At 36.3% G+C, this 18,319-nt stretch overlaps 3 protein-coding genes across 3 annotated transcripts; 2 read left to right on the top strand and 1 right to left on the bottom strand.

Moving 5' to 3' along the window:
- The first annotated feature begins 1,329 nt into the window (after window positions 1-1,329).
- Window positions 1,330-5,759, top strand: LOC18100094 (threonine dehydratase biosynthetic, chloroplastic). The gene is made up of 9 exons (XM_006381279.3): window positions 1,330-1,855; window positions 2,173-2,352; window positions 2,437-2,706; window positions 2,958-3,164; window positions 3,556-3,804; window positions 3,883-3,953; window positions 4,159-4,276; window positions 5,099-5,233; window positions 5,351-5,759. The coding sequence occupies exons 1-9, from the start codon at window positions 1,382-1,384 to the stop codon at window positions 5,489-5,491; spliced, it is 1,845 nt and encodes a 614-aa protein (XP_006381341.1). The 5' UTR covers window positions 1,330-1,381; the 3' UTR covers window positions 5,492-5,759.
- A 787-nt stretch (window positions 5,760-6,546) lies between these two features.
- Window positions 6,547-9,025, top strand: LOC18100093 (GDSL esterase/lipase At5g03820). The gene is made up of 5 exons (XM_006381278.3): window positions 6,547-7,353; window positions 7,454-7,584; window positions 7,682-7,915; window positions 8,257-8,512; window positions 8,609-9,025. The coding sequence occupies exons 1-5, from the start codon at window positions 7,113-7,115 to the stop codon at window positions 8,800-8,802; spliced, it is 1,056 nt and encodes a 351-aa protein (XP_006381340.1). The 5' UTR covers window positions 6,547-7,112; the 3' UTR covers window positions 8,803-9,025.
- A 5,086-nt stretch (window positions 9,026-14,111) lies between these two features.
- LOC18100091 (putative clathrin assembly protein At1g03050) lies at window positions 14,112-16,825 on the bottom strand. Its single transcript, XM_006381276.3, has 2 exons — window positions 15,845-16,825; window positions 14,112-15,377 (listed from the first exon to the last, which is right to left on the bottom strand). The coding sequence occupies exons 1-2, from the start codon at window positions 16,476-16,478 to the stop codon at window positions 14,266-14,268; spliced, it is 1,746 nt and encodes a 581-aa protein (XP_006381338.1). The 5' UTR covers window positions 16,479-16,825; the 3' UTR covers window positions 14,112-14,265.
- Between the last annotated feature and the right edge of the window lie 1,494 nt (window positions 16,826-18,319).

Genomic DNA, 18,319 nt, shown 5'->3' with positions numbered 1-18,319 from the left:
TTAGGCAATGTTTGGTTATTGTCCTAGGATAGAAAAGATAGAGATAATAAGAACAAAAGAGACAAGAAATAACAGAGGATGAAGATATAATTGTGTTTGGTAATGATGTACAAGATAAAGTGATTGTTTTATCATCTTGTTTGGTTGATGATGGACAAGATATAATAAAATATAAAAAGTTTATTTTATCCATAATAAGTATCATTGTCAAAATTACATATTTAAAATAATAATAAGATATTATTTTTTCGTTCGGTTTACATTAAGTTTTGAAAATAATAATACTATTATACTTCTAGTTATAAAACTTGGATTGGCTTAGCGGGTTGACCCGAGACCTGGTTAACTTGAGGTCTAGACTTGTTTGAGTTAAAAAAAAATAGAGAAAAAATTGACTCAACCCAACCTAATAAAAACTCCGGTCTACCCATAACTTGGTTACCCCAAGATAAAACTTGATCAAAACCCTCCCGACATGTGACTAGAGCTTTGTTTCGGCCAACTACTGAGTTAGGTTTTAAAACTATAATTTTATCATTACATATTTTAGTTAAACAAATATAAAATTAAATGTTTTTTATAGAGATATTTTAGAGATAAAAATAAGAAATATTATTTTTAGAGACATATACATCTTGATTATAAAGTATAAAAATTATTATAGTAGATACATAATTATTTTACATCTTTAACCAAATATACTTTATTTTATTATTTTTATCTTTCCTATTTTGAAATAATAATGGAAAAGAAGTAATGCGAATGGGTTTATTTCTTGAAATGTAATGGTTTGCTCAAATAATGAAACGTGTTTATCATTATCACTATTATTAGATGGGATTTGACGGAGACTTGAGGTCTGGTTTGGACAGTCAAATGCGCTGCAACTTTACGACCAGTCGACCTTCTTCCTCTTCTTCGTGCTTAAAATAATCTTACTCCTAACATCACAAATAATTCATTAACCTAGCTACCAAGTCCACGTCACTTTCTACAAATATTATAAATTTTATTTTCTAATACTTAATTTTAAGATTTTAACCTGAAAAAAAAAACCCAGATTAAAGGGGATCTTGCTAATACTTGATGGATCATCGTTTTCCAACTATCAATAAAATCATTCAAATCTCTGAGAAAAAAGAAAAATAAAATAAAATTCTTACATCCCTCGGCAGCAGCGTGGAAAATCCATTTTTAAGAGAGGAGGATCTTGTTAATCCAAAAATACCCCTCCCTAGCTGGGTGTCGCTCTTTGATTGGCTTTCATACAATTCCAAATCAGCGGCAAGTAACGGAGACCAAAATTCACAATAAAACCCCCCTACGGCTTCTCCCTTCCAATCCCCCCCCGCCCTTCTCTCAAACAAAAACACCAAAAGAAATGGAGGCTCTCCGTCTACAGCCACCACAGGGACCACCACTCCTCCGCCCAAGCCGCTCCAGATTGCCCTCACAAATCCTCACTAGACCCCACTACAACCCCAACAAGTCAATCAAGCCGTTCATCAATGCCACCCTATCAAAACCCGCCGCGGAGATCCCTCCATTGTCAACTTCATCATCTACCTCCCACGACAATCCCTTACGCTCCTCCATGCTTTCTTCACCTCCATATCCCGCAAAGAAAGTCTCTGCAAATTCTCTGCAATACCCGTCCGGTTACTTGGGTGCCGTACCGGAACGTACTGTTAATGATGGCGATAATGAGAGTATAATAAATGCAATGGAGTATTTGACGAATATACTGTCGTCAAAGGTGTATGACGTTGCGATTGAATCTCCTTTGCAGCTGGCGCCTAAGCTCTCTGAGAGATTAGGAGTCAAGGTTTGGCTCAAGAGAGAGGATTTGCAGCCGGTAAGAGTATTTCAAATATTTCCATCTTTTTACTGCTTGCTTTTGGAAGATTATTATACTTCTTGGGTAGTTTGAATTTGAGCTCATAGTGAATTTGATCTTGTATTTAGACTGGAAACTTGATTGTAATTTTGAGCTGTTTCAATCAAAATGTGTGTATTTAGCAGCCATAAATGCGGTTACTTTTCAGTTGTTTTTTTTTTTTTTTTTTGTCAACTTTGAATAGAAACTGGATGCGGGTTTTCATGCTTGAATGCAAAAAATGGTTTCTTTTTACGTCAATTTGATACTGATGGGTTTGATCGATCTTTTTTTAGGTCTTTTCATTTAAGCTGCGTGGAGCTTACAATATGATGGCAAAACTTCCAAAGGAACAGCTGCAAAGAGGAGTTATCTGCTCATCAGCTGGAAATCATGCCCAAGGTGTTGCATTAGCCGCCAAAAGACTAGGTTGCGATGCTGTGATTGCAATGCCTGTTACTACACCTGAAATTAAGGTACATTATGCGAGAGATTATTTTTTATGATTGAGCTGTGAAAGTACGTTTTTTTAATTGATTTTTGAATTTGTTCTATTACAGTGGCAATCTGTTGAGAGGTTGGGTGCGACAGTTGTTCTAGTTGGGGATTCTTATGACGAAGCACAGACATATGCTAAAAAGAGGGCCAAAGAAGAGGATCGGACATTCATACCTCCTTTTGATCACCCAGATGTTATCATGGGACAGGGAACTGTTGGGATGGAAATTGTACGTCAAATGCAAGGTCCGTTGCATGCAATCTTTGTGCCTGTGGGTGGCGGCGGCTTAATAGCTGGTATTGCTGCATATGTAAAGAGGGTAAATCCTGAGGTCAGTCGGGTTTTTTTATTTATTTTTTTAACTTTAAAAGATATGTACTGAAAAATTAGTTCAATTTTATTGATACTGGTGCTATTTTTGCATTTGATTTCTGGACAAACTGCCATGGGTTCTAAGGGCTCCAAATTGCTGTGTGTAAATTTAATTGATTTCTTTGTCATCTCTTCAGTTTGCATTTGCTTGATGTTTTCTATGCAATGTCACAGAACTCTTGAAGAACACCTATTCAATATTTAATGCAGGTTAAGATCATTGGTGTGGAACCCTCTGATGCAAATGCTATGGCATTGTCTCTACATCATGGTCAGAGAGTGATGCTGGATCAGGTTGGAGGTTTTGCAGATGGTGTGGCTGTTAAAGAGGTTGGAGAAGAAACTTTCCGCTTATGCAAGGAATTGGTAGATGGTGTAGTTCTCGTGAGCCGTGACGCTATTTGTGCGTCAATAAAGGTAGGGTATATTTCATATTTTCCAAATTGCGTGAATCCTTCTCCTTAGCTCGTTATGCATTCCTAGTGTGATAAGTTGGTCAGATGGGTGATTAGCTGTATCTTCCCCTCACAGTATTACTTAGCACCTCATAATCATCTTCATCATTAACAATGCCTCGTGTGGTCAGAATGTTGACTTCAGCATGGATATGTAAAAGGTAACTGCATTGATCATGCACACACAGAGTGAAGGGGACTCTGATTCTCATCCCACAGTCCTTGATTCCCATTGATTCAGTAACTTGCTAAAATAAAATATTTGGTGAATTGTACTTCCCTAGAAATGATGGCTAGCCCTGCAAACTGGGTAATAGCAGTCAGATCGAATTAACGTTGAGTTTTTGTTGCAGGACATGTTTGAGGAGAAAAGGAGCATTCTAGAGCCAGCAGGTGCGCTTGCCCTTGCTGGGGCTGAAGCATATTGCAAGTATTATGGCGTCAAGGGTGCAAATGTTGTGGCGATAACAAGTGGGGCAAATATGAACTTTGATAAACTGAGGGTTGTGACTGAACTTGCCAATGTTGGTAGGCAACAAGAAGCTTTGCTTGCAACTGTTATGCCAGAGGTGCCAGGGAGTTTTAAACATTTTTGTGAACTGGTATGGCGATAAATTTTTCTAAAAGAACAACAATTTTATTAATTTAATTTGCTCTGATGTAAATCATTTGGGTGGCAGGTAGGGCCTATGAATATCTCTGAGTTCAAATATAGATCGAATTCTGAAAAGGATGCTGTTGTTCTATACAGGTTAGTATTGCTGAGATTCTAACTGCTATTATAATATTTAAATCAGCTTGCTGATTTCAGTGTGAAATAGTTTCCTGTATAATTTTAATACTAGTAGTTTAGAATAATCCTATGGATTTTTATCCCTTTTGAACAGTGCTTTGTTAGCAGCAATATCTACAATGTAGTGAAACGAGCACTTTATTATCCTTTGAATTATGTGCAGTGTTGGCCTTCACACAGCTTTTGAACTTGAAGCAATGAAGAAGCGGATGGAATCTTCTCAACTAAGAACTTACAATTTGACCGCAAGTGACTTGGTCAAAGATCACTTGCGTTATTTGGTAATATTGCGTTCTCATAAATAATTTCTCAAGTTGATTCCTGGAAGGGTATTTTTTTTATGTTTCATAGCTACAAAGTCACTCTTAGGATGTATGTAAATTGTTGAAGAATAAAAGATGTCCCTTTGTGTAAAAGAGAACTGGTTACTCAAATTTCATGAATGTCACCCCATTCTGTGCTTAATCAAGTAGAAATAACACACTGTTAGCAAACAATAATGAATGTCACCCCATTGCGTTATCTGGTAATATTGCATTCTCATCTCAAGTTGATTCCTTGAAGGGTATTTTTTTTTATGTTTCATAGCTACAAAGTCACCCTTAGGATGTATGTAAATTGTTGAAGATAAAAGATGTCCCTTTGTGTAAAAGAGAACTGGTTACTCAAATTTCATGAATGTCACCCCATTCTGTGCTTGATCAAGTAGAAATAACACACTGTTAGCAAACAATAATGAATGAACAATCTTTGTATATCTCCTTTTCAGGACATTTGATTTTTTGATTTTTTTTTCTAGCCCCCCCCCCCCCCCCCCCCCCCCACATTCTCCAAATTTTTTTTAAGGATTTAATTTAATTTTCTTTTCTCCTTTCATTTTATTTACATGTGTTGGCTTGACAGAAGGGATTTTTGTATTTTCTTTTCTTCTAGTAATGTCCAGGACTCCATGTCTGCATTCCATATCGTTCTACTTCTGAAAATGTATAACCTGGGAAAGGGGTCACATTCTCGCATATTTCTTTCAATATCTATCACGTGTTACATAAGCTTTTTCCTCGTTGGTCTTTTGCAATGCTTCATTTCTTACCTATCTTTTACAGATTGGTGGCAAATTAAATGTTCCGGATGAGGTTCTTTGTCGTTTTGTTTTCCCAGAAAGGCCTGGTGCGTTGATGAAGTTTTTGGATTCTTTCAGTCCACGCTGGAACATTAGCTTGTTCCATTACAGAGGGCAGGTTGGCATGCAAATGCTTCTCTTCCATAATTGATATTTTTGCTGCTAGGTAAAATTGTCAAGGGATCTTTCCTCTTACCAATCCTAATATTGTATTCTTAAATTTCCCTTCCAACAGGGTGAAACTGGTGCCAATGTCCTGGTTGGCATCCAGGTTCCACAGAGTGAGATGGACGAATTCTGTAGTCGTGCCAACAGCCTTGGATATGATTATGTTGTCGTAACTGATGACAATGACTTCCACCTTTTGATGCATTGATTAGAATCACGAATTATATATCTCAGCTGGGTTTAGCAAGGCTTGGTACTTGAGCAACAAACCTTTAATAGGAGTGGACTGTGGAGGGAAAACAGACACCTCTCGGGCATTATCACAAGAGAAGAGGGAGAACTTGTACCATTTGTGTTCTGTTTCGTGGTTATTTCCCCATAATGTAATTTATGATTACGTTTTCCTTGTTTCTTTCTTCTGTTTGAAAGGGAAACCGTATGCTATGCAATGTGGAACTTGCAACATGGTTCAATAATGGTCGGTAACCGAGTTACAAGGATGCTAGAAGTGGGAACTGAGAAGACTATCACTCCAAATGAGCATAACATTTTTGGATGGCCCATTAGCACCTGTAATAATTAAAAAAATAAAATAAAAGTTAATTAATTAAATTAACTGAGGTTGATTTATTCATAGGATGCCGCCCATAAGATGAACAGAATACGTGAAAGAAACAAGCAACCGCAAACTGATCTCTTTCAGCACAGGAAGGGAGGAGGGGTTTTAAAGAAGTGATGTTGGATTTATCTAATCTGGGCTGTCTTTGTAGCTCGAGCCTCTTTTTATCAGGTGGCTAAATAGAGCGACCCAATCCACGAAGAGGTCCATTATTTCCAGTTGCTGGAAAACTGCACTGATTGTCAGCAGCTGCATTTAAATTTAAACACCCCCAGATTGGTATTCTCATTTAATATCCCCCAACTATAAAAGATTTACCACTACAACTACAATTAATCGCGAGCAATGTTGCTTAAACTGATTCTTGTCAGTCTATAATGAATGAGCTGCTGCTGCTGCTGGGCCCTAATAACTCCTCGGTCCTTGAAGGCTTGAACAGGTCAGGTGTTTGCTTAGATAAACAGCTAATTAATATTTGAAGAGCGCTTAAATTTCGTCTTCTCTAGTGTTGAATAATGAATAATACATTAAGCACGGTATTAGACGAAATGCAGGGCACTTCTCTTCCTCACCCAAGCCGTGACATTTTTTTTTTTGTGATGCTGCTTATTAAATGCATGCTTGCAGGAGCAGTATTAAAGTTGGCTAGTTTTAAGAATTTCTTGGACTGCTATATGTTTTGCTTTTTGAATTTTGTCCCTTCTTACATTGGTTGAGATAGGGAAGGAAGACCAGGCTACTCGTGGAGCATCATGTAAAATGTGATCTGTGATCGATAAACGTTTAAAAACTTTTTCCTTAATTGGTTTTCTTAGGGTGTTTGAAGCTTTAACTAAGTTGTCCTGTCCTCTCCTCAAAACATTTGTATAGACATGGCAAAAGGATGGTCACGTTTTTGTTAGCCTAATAAATACAGATCTACAAAGAGGACATAAATCATGGGCTTTATAGGGTGCGAAACATGCCTCCTTCCCAGAAAATAAACAGCTTCCTTGGAATTACACTCTTTAAGACAGTTATAATGCTTTGACCATAATTCACTGGATTTCCCTTCTTAAATTCTCCACCACCCCCCTCCTCTCTTCCCCATTCACTCCAATCTCTCTCTGTCTCTCTCTCATTTGCACACACACACACACACACACACACACACACACACAAACACGTACTGGGTGGAGAGTTCAGTACTTGTGAGAACTAAGGAAAAGAAATGGGGAATGCAAATAGTTTTTGGGCTACTTTCTTTCTTCTTGTTTTAGTTGCCTCTGTAGCTCGTGGGGATCCTCTTGTTCCGGCACTTATCATCTTTGGAGACTCAGTTGTTGACGTGGGTAACAACAATAACCTCACTACACTCATCAAGGCAAACTTCCTTCCTTATGGAAGAGATTATGTTACTCACAGACCAACTGGAAGATTCTGTAATGGGAAGCTAGCAACAGACTTCACAGGTAACTGTACTTGTCAAGAATCCGCTCTTGTTTTTCTCCTCATTGGTCCATCTCATAAGCTTGCCATGCTTTGTCTGATTCTTTCATGCAATATGTTCAGCTGAATACCTAGGCTTCACCACATACCCACCAGCCTACCTTAGCCCAGATGCCAGCGGAAGAAACATCCTAACTGGAGCCAACTTTGCCTCAGCTGCTTCTGGCCTTTATGACGGGACAGCCCAGTCATATGTAAGAGCAAGCCTTTTCCTCTCCCTCCCTCCCTCTCTATCCATATATATATAAATGTTATGTGCTTACATGGCCCTGTCTTTCTTATGGTTTGTAGAGTTCCATTTCTTTGACCAGGCAGTTGAGCTACTACAGGGATTACCAAATGAAAGTTGTCAACATGGCTGGACAAGCCAGGGCCAATGACATATTCTCCGGTGCTATCCATCTCTTGAGTGCAGGGAGCAGTGATTTTATTCAGAATTATTACATCAACCCAGTCCTTAGAGGACTATACTCAGTTGATCGGTTCTCAGACCTTCTCATGAGTTCCTACTCTAGTTTTATTCAGGTATCAATCCCACCACAGAACAGATTCTTTGTTTCCAAACAGGTGTTTGAGAAAGGTAAAAAAAAAAAAAAAAAAACAGAGAGAAGAAAGCACATAGATTTTGGCCAGAATCTTATGTCTACATCACTTAAATTTATCAAGTCCATCAATAAATCTCTGTACAAAATAAACCTGTCTATATCTAAGGGAAAACACAGAAAGTAAAATAGAAACAGTAGTAGCTAGCACACATCTACACATACTAATACATTAATTCCATGGATAAATAAACGAGAAACAATCCTCTTCTTTAGCTTCTTCATAGCACAGAATTGTTTTCTAACAAGGAGGTATTGAGACAGAATCTCTATGGACTTGGAGCAAGAAGGATTGGAGTGACATCCCTACCTCCAACAGGGTGTTTGCCCGCAGCTATCACCCTCTTTGGCGCAGGAAGCAACCAGTGTGTCGAGAGTCTAAACCAAGATGCTATTTTGTTCAACGACAAACTAAACAGCACTTCCCAAGGCCTGGTGCAAAAGCTTCCTGGCCTCAAACTTGTGGTCTTTGATATTTACCAGCCTCTCTTGGATATGATCAGGAAGCCCAGTGACAACGGTAAGAAAATGCCTACTCTCTGAAAAACAAAAGCACAAAATCCGAACGACTGATTATCAATTTTCATCTGGGTACTTAATCATGTTAACGTGACAGGTTTCTTTGAGTCGAGAAGGGCTTGCTGTGGTACAGGTACACTAGAGACCTCAGTGCTCTGCAATGATCGGTCTGTGGGAACATGCTCCAATGCCACAGAGTATGTGTTCTGGGATGGATTCCATCCCTCTGAAGCTGCTAACCAGGTCTTGGCTGGTGATCTCCTTCAACAGGGATTCGACCTCATCTCTTAGAGCTACCTGCACCTACTCCCTCCCACCATAGCTAAAACAGTTTAATTACTGCTAGTGCACTCCTTAATTGAAAATATTAGTATCAGAGACTTGTAATTAATATAATTGGTACTTTGCAAGTCATCTGGTAGTCTCATCGCACGGGATGGCCCTGTAAAACCTCGTTAGCAAATATCCGCAAGAGATATTTATCATCACTTCAATAAGATGATTATGTTTGTCATGGCTCCATTTATTTCAGAAAACTTGTTTTTGATTTTTTAAAGTTTGCTGCATTGGCTCGCAGGCTTTCAACTTCAATAATTTATATAACATGATTCCTCCCCACAAAGAAGAGTGTTTGGTTGCCCAACTAAGTAGAAAAAAATGTTTGGTTAAATAAATACTTCTTGCCTTTCACACCATATCTATCAAATGTGTTTTAAACTTTAAATTTGTAAAGGCTAAAATAATTTATTTTTTATTTATGAAAATTTATTTTTTCATTTATGTTATATAAAAAATATATCTCAAACTATTTTAACTAAACAAATATTTGCTATCCATGTTGTTAGGTAAATTTTTTTACTTCGGCTCTATTCTTTTAAAAATTACATGCAAGTTCATAATACTTTATAAGGTAAAAAAACATCAGATTATTTATATAATTATCATTATATTTTAATTAATAACTAAAAAACTCTTATATTAAATATTATATTTTTACCATAAATTAAAAAAAAACTAAAACTTTCATGATTGAAATTCTATCAAACACTTTGTGTGGATACAAAGTAAAAACCAATTCCTAATTTGCTGGTGGTGGAGTAAGTTTTTGGACCCAAGAAAGGAAAAAACATGGGACATGCTCCGAGCCTGTTCTTGACCAACATGGATACTTCATGCAAGCGCAGGTAAATTTTCATTTTCACATTCACCCCTTTTAGATTTGTACCTTAACTATTGTTTTCCTCTTTACTACTATGGTAGCTAATGGTTGAAGGATAAAAATGTTACAGGAAAAAACCCAGATAGAGGATGCTACACCAGAGGCAATAAGATCGACTCCATGGATAGAGTGCAATAGTACTGATACATCAGGGAATAATCAACTTTATCAAATTTACTTGTGCGTAGATACTACTGGGAAAAATCTCATTGAATTTCCAGTGTTTCCCAAAGGCAAATGTGGTTCAGAGATTGAGTTTAGGAAAGCATGACGAAAAATGTGGTATGTGAGGGGAATCAACATGGATTCCAATAGTAGTTCTGTTTTCCGGTCCTTTAATTTAATTATCTTTTAATTTGGTTTTTTATATTGCGTTCATTTGGAATTGATCTTGGTGATTTATTTTTTATGCCTACATATAGGATCTTGCAATGTCGGGGAAATATCTTGTTGTGCTCAATTGATATTTGGTTTTGCAAAATAAAATTTTATTTTATTAATTTAAAATAATTAGAGTTTAGGATCTGAATTTAAATCTTACACAAATGTCCAATCTTTTTTTTGCTACCATCAAAGACTAATTTGCATGGTTAGGGGCAAAGTTCATGTTCTTTTTTATTTTTCAGTCACTCAACTTTTTTTCTTCTCAATTTGATCATTTCACGTTGTCTTTTATTTGGGGTTTGACATAATAGTTTATTTTGGTTGCCTAAATATGAAGATTCCATAATATTAAAAGAAAATTCTGGTACTCAATTTAACAAAATAAAATACAATTATGTTAAAATAAAATAATTAAAGATTAAGGGATCAAAATTAAAACTAAAAAACAATATGGTGGGATGAAGTTAATGAACAATACATGCTAGCATGTGGAGGAAGCTTATCATGTTTTAGCAACGTGTATAATTTCCTTAGACAGTCAAACAAGTGTTGTTAGAAGCATCGCGATGAGGTTGTGCTCACTTAGTTGAAATTAAAAGGTGTCTTATCATTTTGTTTTTATATCAAATTTAATCTTTATTTTTTTAATTGTTATTTTTTTATTTGGGTTATTTTAAAACTGTTTTTTTTTAAAAAAAAAAATTTATCATTTGATATTGAATTGATTGAGAATTAGACCTCATAATTTTCTTTGATGGGACAATCCTGATCACATGACCTGAGGTATACAAATACATAGAATTTGAGAGTTGATTAGAGAGGTCTTTCTCCTCCTCTATTGTTGTAACTTTCTTTAAAAAAATCATTGGCATTATAATTATTTGATAAAGAGATGATGGCATGCCAAAGTTTTCACAAACAAAATATGTTAAAATCCGTGAGTACACTTTTAGGAAGTCATTTTGAACTCAATAAAAATCAAAATCAGCTACTAAAAATTGAGCAAAACCATGACAACATGGCTAAGGTCTCAACTATTAGTTCTATCATATAAGTTATAGTTTGTACTAAACCAAATATCACTTATGTAGTAGGAGTTGTGAGTCGATTAATGAGTAATCTAGCAAAACCATATTGGGAGGTAGTGAACTGGGTTATGAGGTACTTAAAAGAATCCTCGCATACTTGTATTAGTTTCACAACTGCTAATTTAATTAAAACTAGAAGGATTTGTAGACATTAATCCAGTAGGTGATGTTGATAGTAGAAATAGTACTACAAGGTTTGTATACATTCTAGGTGGTATTAAATTCTTTACAGAGTTTTCCTTTTTAGAAGACTTTTGTTATTTCGATCATAGAAGTTGAATATATTACAGTATCAAAATCTGTAAATGAAATGCTATGGTTGTGAAGTTTCTTAAAAAAACTAGGCAAGAAAACGAGGAGATACTCTCTATAGTGATTATTAGAGAGCAATCTTGTTTTGCTAAAAATCTATAATTTCATTCTAAAACTAAGCATATTCAAATGAGATATGATCACTTTATTTGACATCTGCTTAATGATAAACAATTAAAGCTAGAGAAGATCTTTGAGACCAAGAATCCAATAATCATGTTAACTGAGGGGTGTTACACTTAATAAACTAAAGTTGTGCAAATATTCGGTAGGTCTTTGAGGATAGAGGACAATTTCTGGCGTCGTTTATCTCCAGGTGGGAGATTTTTATGAATTGAGACAAATAACCCACAGTCAAACCAAAGAAGGCTGCAAATTAGTCTAGAGAGGAGGGGAGATTTTAGTGATGTAAATTAGGCTAAAAAAAGGAAAAACTCTAGTGGTTTGTCTGTCAATTTTTAGCAGAAATCATGGTTGAAAATGGAGATGTTTGTTCTGCCATTTCAACTAGAAATACAACTTGTGAAAGAAGAAGAAAAATACACAACAAAAGAGCAAGAGATAAGTGAGACAAATACATAGAATTTGAGAGTTCATTGGAGAGGTCTTTCTCCTCCTTCGTAGTTGTAACTTTCTTTTTATCCTTGGTGAGTAAAACAAGCAGCTCTATTGATGCACAGAATTTCCAAACCACATAATAAAAATTATGTGACTTGGTTGTGAGAATTAATCTCATTTCTTAACACAATCTCTAATTGCTCGACCCCAAGCACCATTTTATTTCTTTTAACTTTCTCTTATTTTCTTTTATTTTTAAAAAAAGTCGCTGACGTGGATGTTTTTTCAGGTGATTTATAATCTATAGTATTTATAGTTGGTATATGATAGCACAAACTTCTCAGTAATGCAGTCATTTTGTCATTGTGGATGAAAATAAATGCTTCGCTCATCATCTCCTCATCATCTAATCCCAAGGATACTTCTAGGTCATCTAAATCATGCAAATTTTTAATAATTATTTTTATCTTACAACATTCATCCGCCAAAGCAAGTTTCTAGTAGCATCATTTTCTTGTTCTGGTTATCCAAAAATACGCAATCTTATTATCTAATTACAACATTAAAAGAACATTTTAATATAGTATAAAATCAACAGAAAAGAAAAGAAAAGGAAAGAGAATTCAATATAAAATATTCAGCTACTGCAGCGATTTTTTATTACAGGGTTGTACGTATTTCTAAGTTGTGTGTGTCTATGTTAACTCTAGTACAAACTACATGTGTTTGGTACAAACTAGAACAGAAAAAAACATGTTTGTAGGGCTGACATTATGGTTATGTAGTTTTCTGTGCCTTCTCATCAGTATTGGGATCTAATATTCTCCTGCAAGTTGATTAATATGGGCAGGAGCACACAACTAATTTGAATACAAAATATAGGTTTTGGTGGAAAATTTCCCTCATATTTACTTATTAACATGTTATCTCATCAATGATGTCAATCTAAATATTATCTTTAAGTGTTGTGTTCATGTCATTATTTCACAAATATATTAAAATTTGACCACCATACATTCGTGAAGACACTTTATTATACAAAAAAATAAAATTAAAAATCAAACATTCAATTATAAAAATCATACAAGTTTAGGCATTTAAAATCGTGCTATACCAATTAGGATTTGTTTCGAGGCAAAAGGAACAAAAGCTTTTATATAGCTTTCATGGATAACTTGAGAGGAAGAGTTAGGCCACAGAATCTGTTTCATTCTGGAATGTATTCTTCTTATTTGTAATGAAAACATGCGTTCATGATCTAAGTTTTTTTATGAAGAAGAAAAGAAAACTAGAGAACTATACAAACTCGCTGAGTCGAGGCATGAATCATGCCTAATGCTAACTATGCAAATCTTTTTAGCAATGACATGTAGCAACAGATAAAACTGACAAGCTTGTCTATCAGAGCTGATAACAGTAAATGGTATTGATGCTTCTTCTTTTTTCCGAGGATTATCGGCCTTGCTGAGTGCTGCTAGGCTGTATTGCCCACAGCCAGAGCAATGTGCGGTGGTTCTATGGCTGAGTAAGAGCACCCAACTGGTGTGACACCGATCCAGAAGAAAGACAGAAAAAATTCAAGCCCCATAATTCTACGAGTGCAAATATTTTTTTATTCAAATTGCTATTTACCAGTCAAAAATGCACAACTGATACTGATCAACTATTAATCTATATTCCAAACATCAAATTTGATTGATTGACACATTACGTGTCTACCACTTGGCTCCTTCTTCATACATTGCTAACAATTCAGCCATTCTTTAACTTAGTCTATTTATGCTTCTAAACGCATGTTTGATAAATTTCAAGCATCAGCGAAAGCTATGATCCATGGTCAAAATGCTCCAAGCAGTTTTGAGTCTTCAAGTAACCTGGAGACTTGCTGTTTGGAGCTTCAGCCTTATAATTTAATGGATGAAACTGGCAATTTTGGAACAGCTCATCAGTAGAGAGAAGGCATGGAATTGGTAGGGATGAATGTTTTCTTGGATTAATTGGTAAATTTTCTTTGCCTTTTATAAAACAAAAGCACACAGTTAAGTAGAGTGTTTTCTTTTTAAAACCGAAGTGTTGAATTGAAAATGTTAGTTACAAGTCATAATTGCATGGCACACAGGACCTGGTGATAATTTCAGCAGTAATAGTTTCCTAACAATGGAAATAAAGCTGTAAGCATAAAGGAATTCCTATTTAACCTGATCTTGGATAGTAGCCCTGTGTGTAACCTCCCACGTTGTAAGAATTAGGTTGTAGCTTTGCAAATGCGGCCTGTCCTTGCATTCCATCCTTCGCATATTGCTGCCAAAGTAGCTGCTCTTCCACTAACAGCTTCTGTTTCTTTTCCATCTCGGACATTTGCACGTAAGGTGGTGGTGCAACCGCAAGTGAGGCAGCAAATGGATCTGGGTTTGCTGATGTTGTAGCACTACTATTTGGGACTGGAGGTGCTGGCAAAGCCAACATTGCAGGCCTTCCAGCTGAACCGAGGGCAACACTACTAGCACTTCCATGAACTCCATAACCTGTCGCAGACATTTCTGCTGTTTTCACCCCATGTTGGTACATGCCATCAAGCAACATCATATCAAGACCACCAGCAAGAGTTACTTTCTGGCTTGTTAAATCACTAGCTGATTGAACCAAAGTTGTCTCCCAATCTGCTGTATCATCATTGAAGGCTTCCCATGCAAGAGCTTGAGCAGGACCAGCTGGTGCACCACCATCAAACAAAGCTAAGGCCATATTATTTGCGTGTTCTTCTGTTGACAATGCATCATCATGCAAGTTCAACAAATCAGCCTCCTGTTGTGTATTTATTTCCTTTTTCTCTTCTTCCTTTGCTGCATCTTCCTGCACTTCTACGACAGGGGTCTCCGTGTAACTTTCAGGTGGTGGTAGTGCCTTTATTGCATTTATATCATCTTCACATTTTTTCCCCTCGTCAGTTTCATTCATTGGCTCTTCAAATGTAGCTCTCTTGGTTTGTGCCAATGTGGACTTGTCTTGAATAAATTCGTCCATTAGGTCAAGCTTCTTCTGTGTAATCTTCTCAATGTCCGGGTACTCTGAAGTGCGTGCAATGCCAACAGTCTTGCACCAGCTATAGAAGTTGTCGAGTTCGTCCAACTGCTTTGAGACTCGGCAGAAGATCTCGTAAACCTTCACGGCCTCAGGAATCTCTAGTTCCATAAAACGATCAATCAAGATGCCCAATATTTCTGTTATGTCATAATATAACTGGATACTTTCCTTCACCGTTGAATAGAGAGCCACAATTACAACCCTGTTGTGCTTCGCCCCCCCTGGTTTAAGACAGACAATGACAGAAATTGCAGATTGAGAGTATATATACTCATTGATAAAGTCTAATTTATTTGATAACGGATGCAGATGCAAGATGCCAACTTATGATTGGGAATGATTTTTTTTAAAAAAAATTATATTATGTTTTTTTATCATTCCAGGACAATTACCAAGCTTAATTTTTACAATCGCTGAGACCCCTGAAATACTTCATTAATTGTTTAGAACCGCGGCAGAATTCTTCACGCCATATTTTTAAGGTCTTGTCAGGACAAGGGTCATAAATTTATGTTGCTCCAGAACCTTGAGTTGAGTCTTCTTTTTTTTCCAGATTCCTTAAACATCAAACAGAGTGCCATCTATACATGCATTGTATTTCCTGGGTTCTCCTCTCTCCATGGTACAATATTAATAATATTTGCTTGCAAGTTGATTAACATACACGTAGGAAGGAATGTAAACCAACCTGTGGGGCGGCAGGCTAGAAAGCGCTCAAGGAGCTGTTGCAAATGTTGTATCCTGGAAAAGATATGGTCGATCTTCATGTCACGGACAGGCGTTGATTTCACAGATGCCTGGCCAGCCTCCTCTTCATCTTCTTCTATTCCAAATGCACTACGCTTCCCGCGACGCCCTTGCATCCTAAACTCAAGCCTTTCATCAAGATAAAGAGCAAGCGTGCGCACAAATGCAGAGTAGTCCCATGAATTGGATCGTGAATCACGGAAATCTGACATGTTAAGAAGGCGAGTCCCACGCCTGGTTGCAAAGAAGATCTCCTGCTCATAAGCTGGATCACCCTCGGCCAACAGCCTCTGAATTAAAATAAGCGTCTTCAATGCCACAGTCCAATTCCTGGTCTTGTTGAGACGCCTGGAGAGGCTGTTTACACATGCGCTGATGTAGGCACGAGAATACGAAGTCAAGCTCAATATTTCCCGAATGTGCCTCTCGTCTGCGGGGTATTCTTCATGCCTGGTTGCCTTAACAATGGCCACATCAAGGTCTGATAATGAGTGGCTGTTGCCAACTTTGGCTAGGCCTATGCTAGTCTGGTCCTTCACTGCCCCAAAAGCTCTTCTGATCTTGCTCGTAGCCATTACAGACAGCACAAAATTCCGAAGGCTGATAAAATCGGCTTCTGATTTTTAGCAAGTACTTATTCCGAGACTCAGTTTTGTTGGCGATTAGTCCCAGGAAAGTTGCAAAAATTGATCAGGGGTTCTCACACAGGCTACCTACTGGATATGTTGGTGAAGAATGGCAAACAATGCAAGCGAATCACCACTACTTGAACACTAGATTTTAATGGTGCGACAGAAAATTAATAAGAATGCAATGCTCTCTCCTCAAAACGGTTAACAGGAATTAATTTCTCTGTTTGGTTTGGTTGAAGAGAGAGCATGCATGGTCGTGACATGGAAATTAGCTTTTATGGTTAATGGAGAAAATGTCTCCAACTTGAGGTTGTAATCAAAAGCATGCCCCGAAACAAGAGGGGTTGAGAAATTGTCGGGCTGTTGAATGATTTCCCCTACTTTATTTACTTTTTCATACAAAAATAGATTTTGACCTCAATTAAATTTAACTATACCACAGAATTACTCGTCACCGATTCTGCTATATATTTGTTATTTGTTATAGGGAAACAATTATAAAAACTCAAATTAATTAGGATGTATAGAAATATAAAATATCAAGTAACAAAAAAAAAAAAAAGGTTTAGCAACTTAGGTATATTTCATGGAAGAGATGATCAGATAAATTCATTATAAAAAAAATATAAAATTACAAGGTATTATACAAAATTATTTTTTTACCCAAAATTTCAAAGTAACAAAAAAACTCACTTTTTCTCTTTTTTCTCTAGCTATCAAAGTGTAGAGAATAAAAACGTTTACAAATAAATCTTATCCTAAAATAGAACAACTTTAGGCTTTTGTATGGACTAGGTATAAGGGTACTTTTTTTTAAATCAAATCTATAATTTAAGATAACCTAACAAATCTCTTCCTTGACTTAAATTAAGTCAACTTACAAAACTTGAACTCCTTTCTAATCATCTCCACCAAATACCTCTCAAGTACTATACAAACCACTCAAGTTCAAGCAATGCTTGAACATGACTGTAAAGATAAGCTTCGTCAGTATATCTGTAGGATTCTCAATTATAGCAATCTTTTTCAGTGATACAACACCATGTAATATGATAACTAGAATGAAGTAGTACCTGACATCAATATGTTTGGTCTTTTCATGGTACATCCGGTTTTTTACCAAATAAATAGTACTCTAGCTATCAAAATGCATAATAGTAAATTCACGCAACAAACCAAGATTAACAACCAAAACTCTCAGACATAAAACTTTTTTCACTACCTCTATCAATTCCATATACCCAGCCTTTGTTGTAGACAAGGCAACAATGGATTGTAAAATTGCTTTTCAACTAATGATATACCCTGAGAGAGTGAAAACATAAACTATTAGCGACCTTCTCCTATCTAAATTACTAGTATAATCTAAATCTACAAAGCCCTCGGTACTACTTCTAGTGATATTACCTATATATGTCATATACCAAACTAACATCTGAAGAACCTTTAAGATAACATAGTATCTATTTCATGGTCCACTAGTGATTTTTACTAGGACTTCCTATAAATTTGTTGATCACACTAATAACATATGAAATGTTTGGATGAATGTAGACCATAGTATACCTAATGCTTTCAATTGCACTAGCATATTGAACACCTAACATGTGTGTCTTCTCTTTCTCGGTTTTTAGTGACAAAGATGAAGATAACTTGAAATTGGTTGCAAGTGGAGTACTAATTAACTTACAATTTTGCATACCAAAACATTAAATTACCTTCTCAATATACTTTCTTTATGACAAGTATAACTTGTCAACATTTCGATCTCTATGTATCTTCAT

The sequence above is a fragment of the Populus trichocarpa genome, chromosome 6, assembly GCF_000002775.5.
Source record: "Populus trichocarpa isolate Nisqually-1 chromosome 6, P.trichocarpa_v4.1, whole genome shotgun sequence".
Classification (NCBI taxonomy): Eukaryota; Viridiplantae; Streptophyta; class Magnoliopsida; order Malpighiales; family Salicaceae; genus Populus; species Populus trichocarpa.
This window is presented reverse-complemented; position numbering and strand designations above follow the sequence as displayed.

Excerpts from the sequence above, each read along its gene's own strand:
- LOC18100094 (XM_006381279.3), top strand. The coding sequence starts at position 1,382 with ATGGAGGCTCTCCGTCTACAGCCACCACAGGGACCACCACTCCTCCGC. Across the intron at positions 3,165-3,555 it reads CTATTTGTGCGTCAATAAAG|GACATGTTTGAGGAGAAAAG; the intron begins GTAGGGTATATT and ends TTTTTGTTGCAG. Across the intron at positions 4,277-5,098 it reads AAGATCACTTGCGTTATTTG|ATTGGTGGCAAATTAAATGT; the intron begins GTAATATTGCGT and ends TATCTTTTACAG.
- LOC18100093 (XM_006381278.3), top strand. The coding sequence starts at position 7,113 with ATGGGGAATGCAAATAGTTTTTGGGCTACTTTCTTTCTTCTTGTTTTA. Across the intron at positions 7,585-7,681 it reads ACGGGACAGCCCAGTCATAT|AGTTCCATTTCTTTGACCAG; the intron begins GTAAGAGCAAGC and ends TATGGTTTGTAG. Across the intron at positions 7,916-8,256 it reads CCTACTCTAGTTTTATTCAG|AATCTCTATGGACTTGGAGC; the intron begins GTATCAATCCCA and ends GTATTGAGACAG.
- LOC18100091 (XM_006381276.3), bottom strand. The coding sequence starts at position 16,478 with ATGGCTACGAGCAAGATCAGAAGAGCTTTTGGGGCAGTGAAGGACCAG. Across the intron at positions 15,378-15,844 it reads TCTAGCCTGCCGCCCCACAG|GGGGGGCGAAGCACAACAGG; the intron begins GTTGGTTTACAT and ends GTCTTAAACCAG.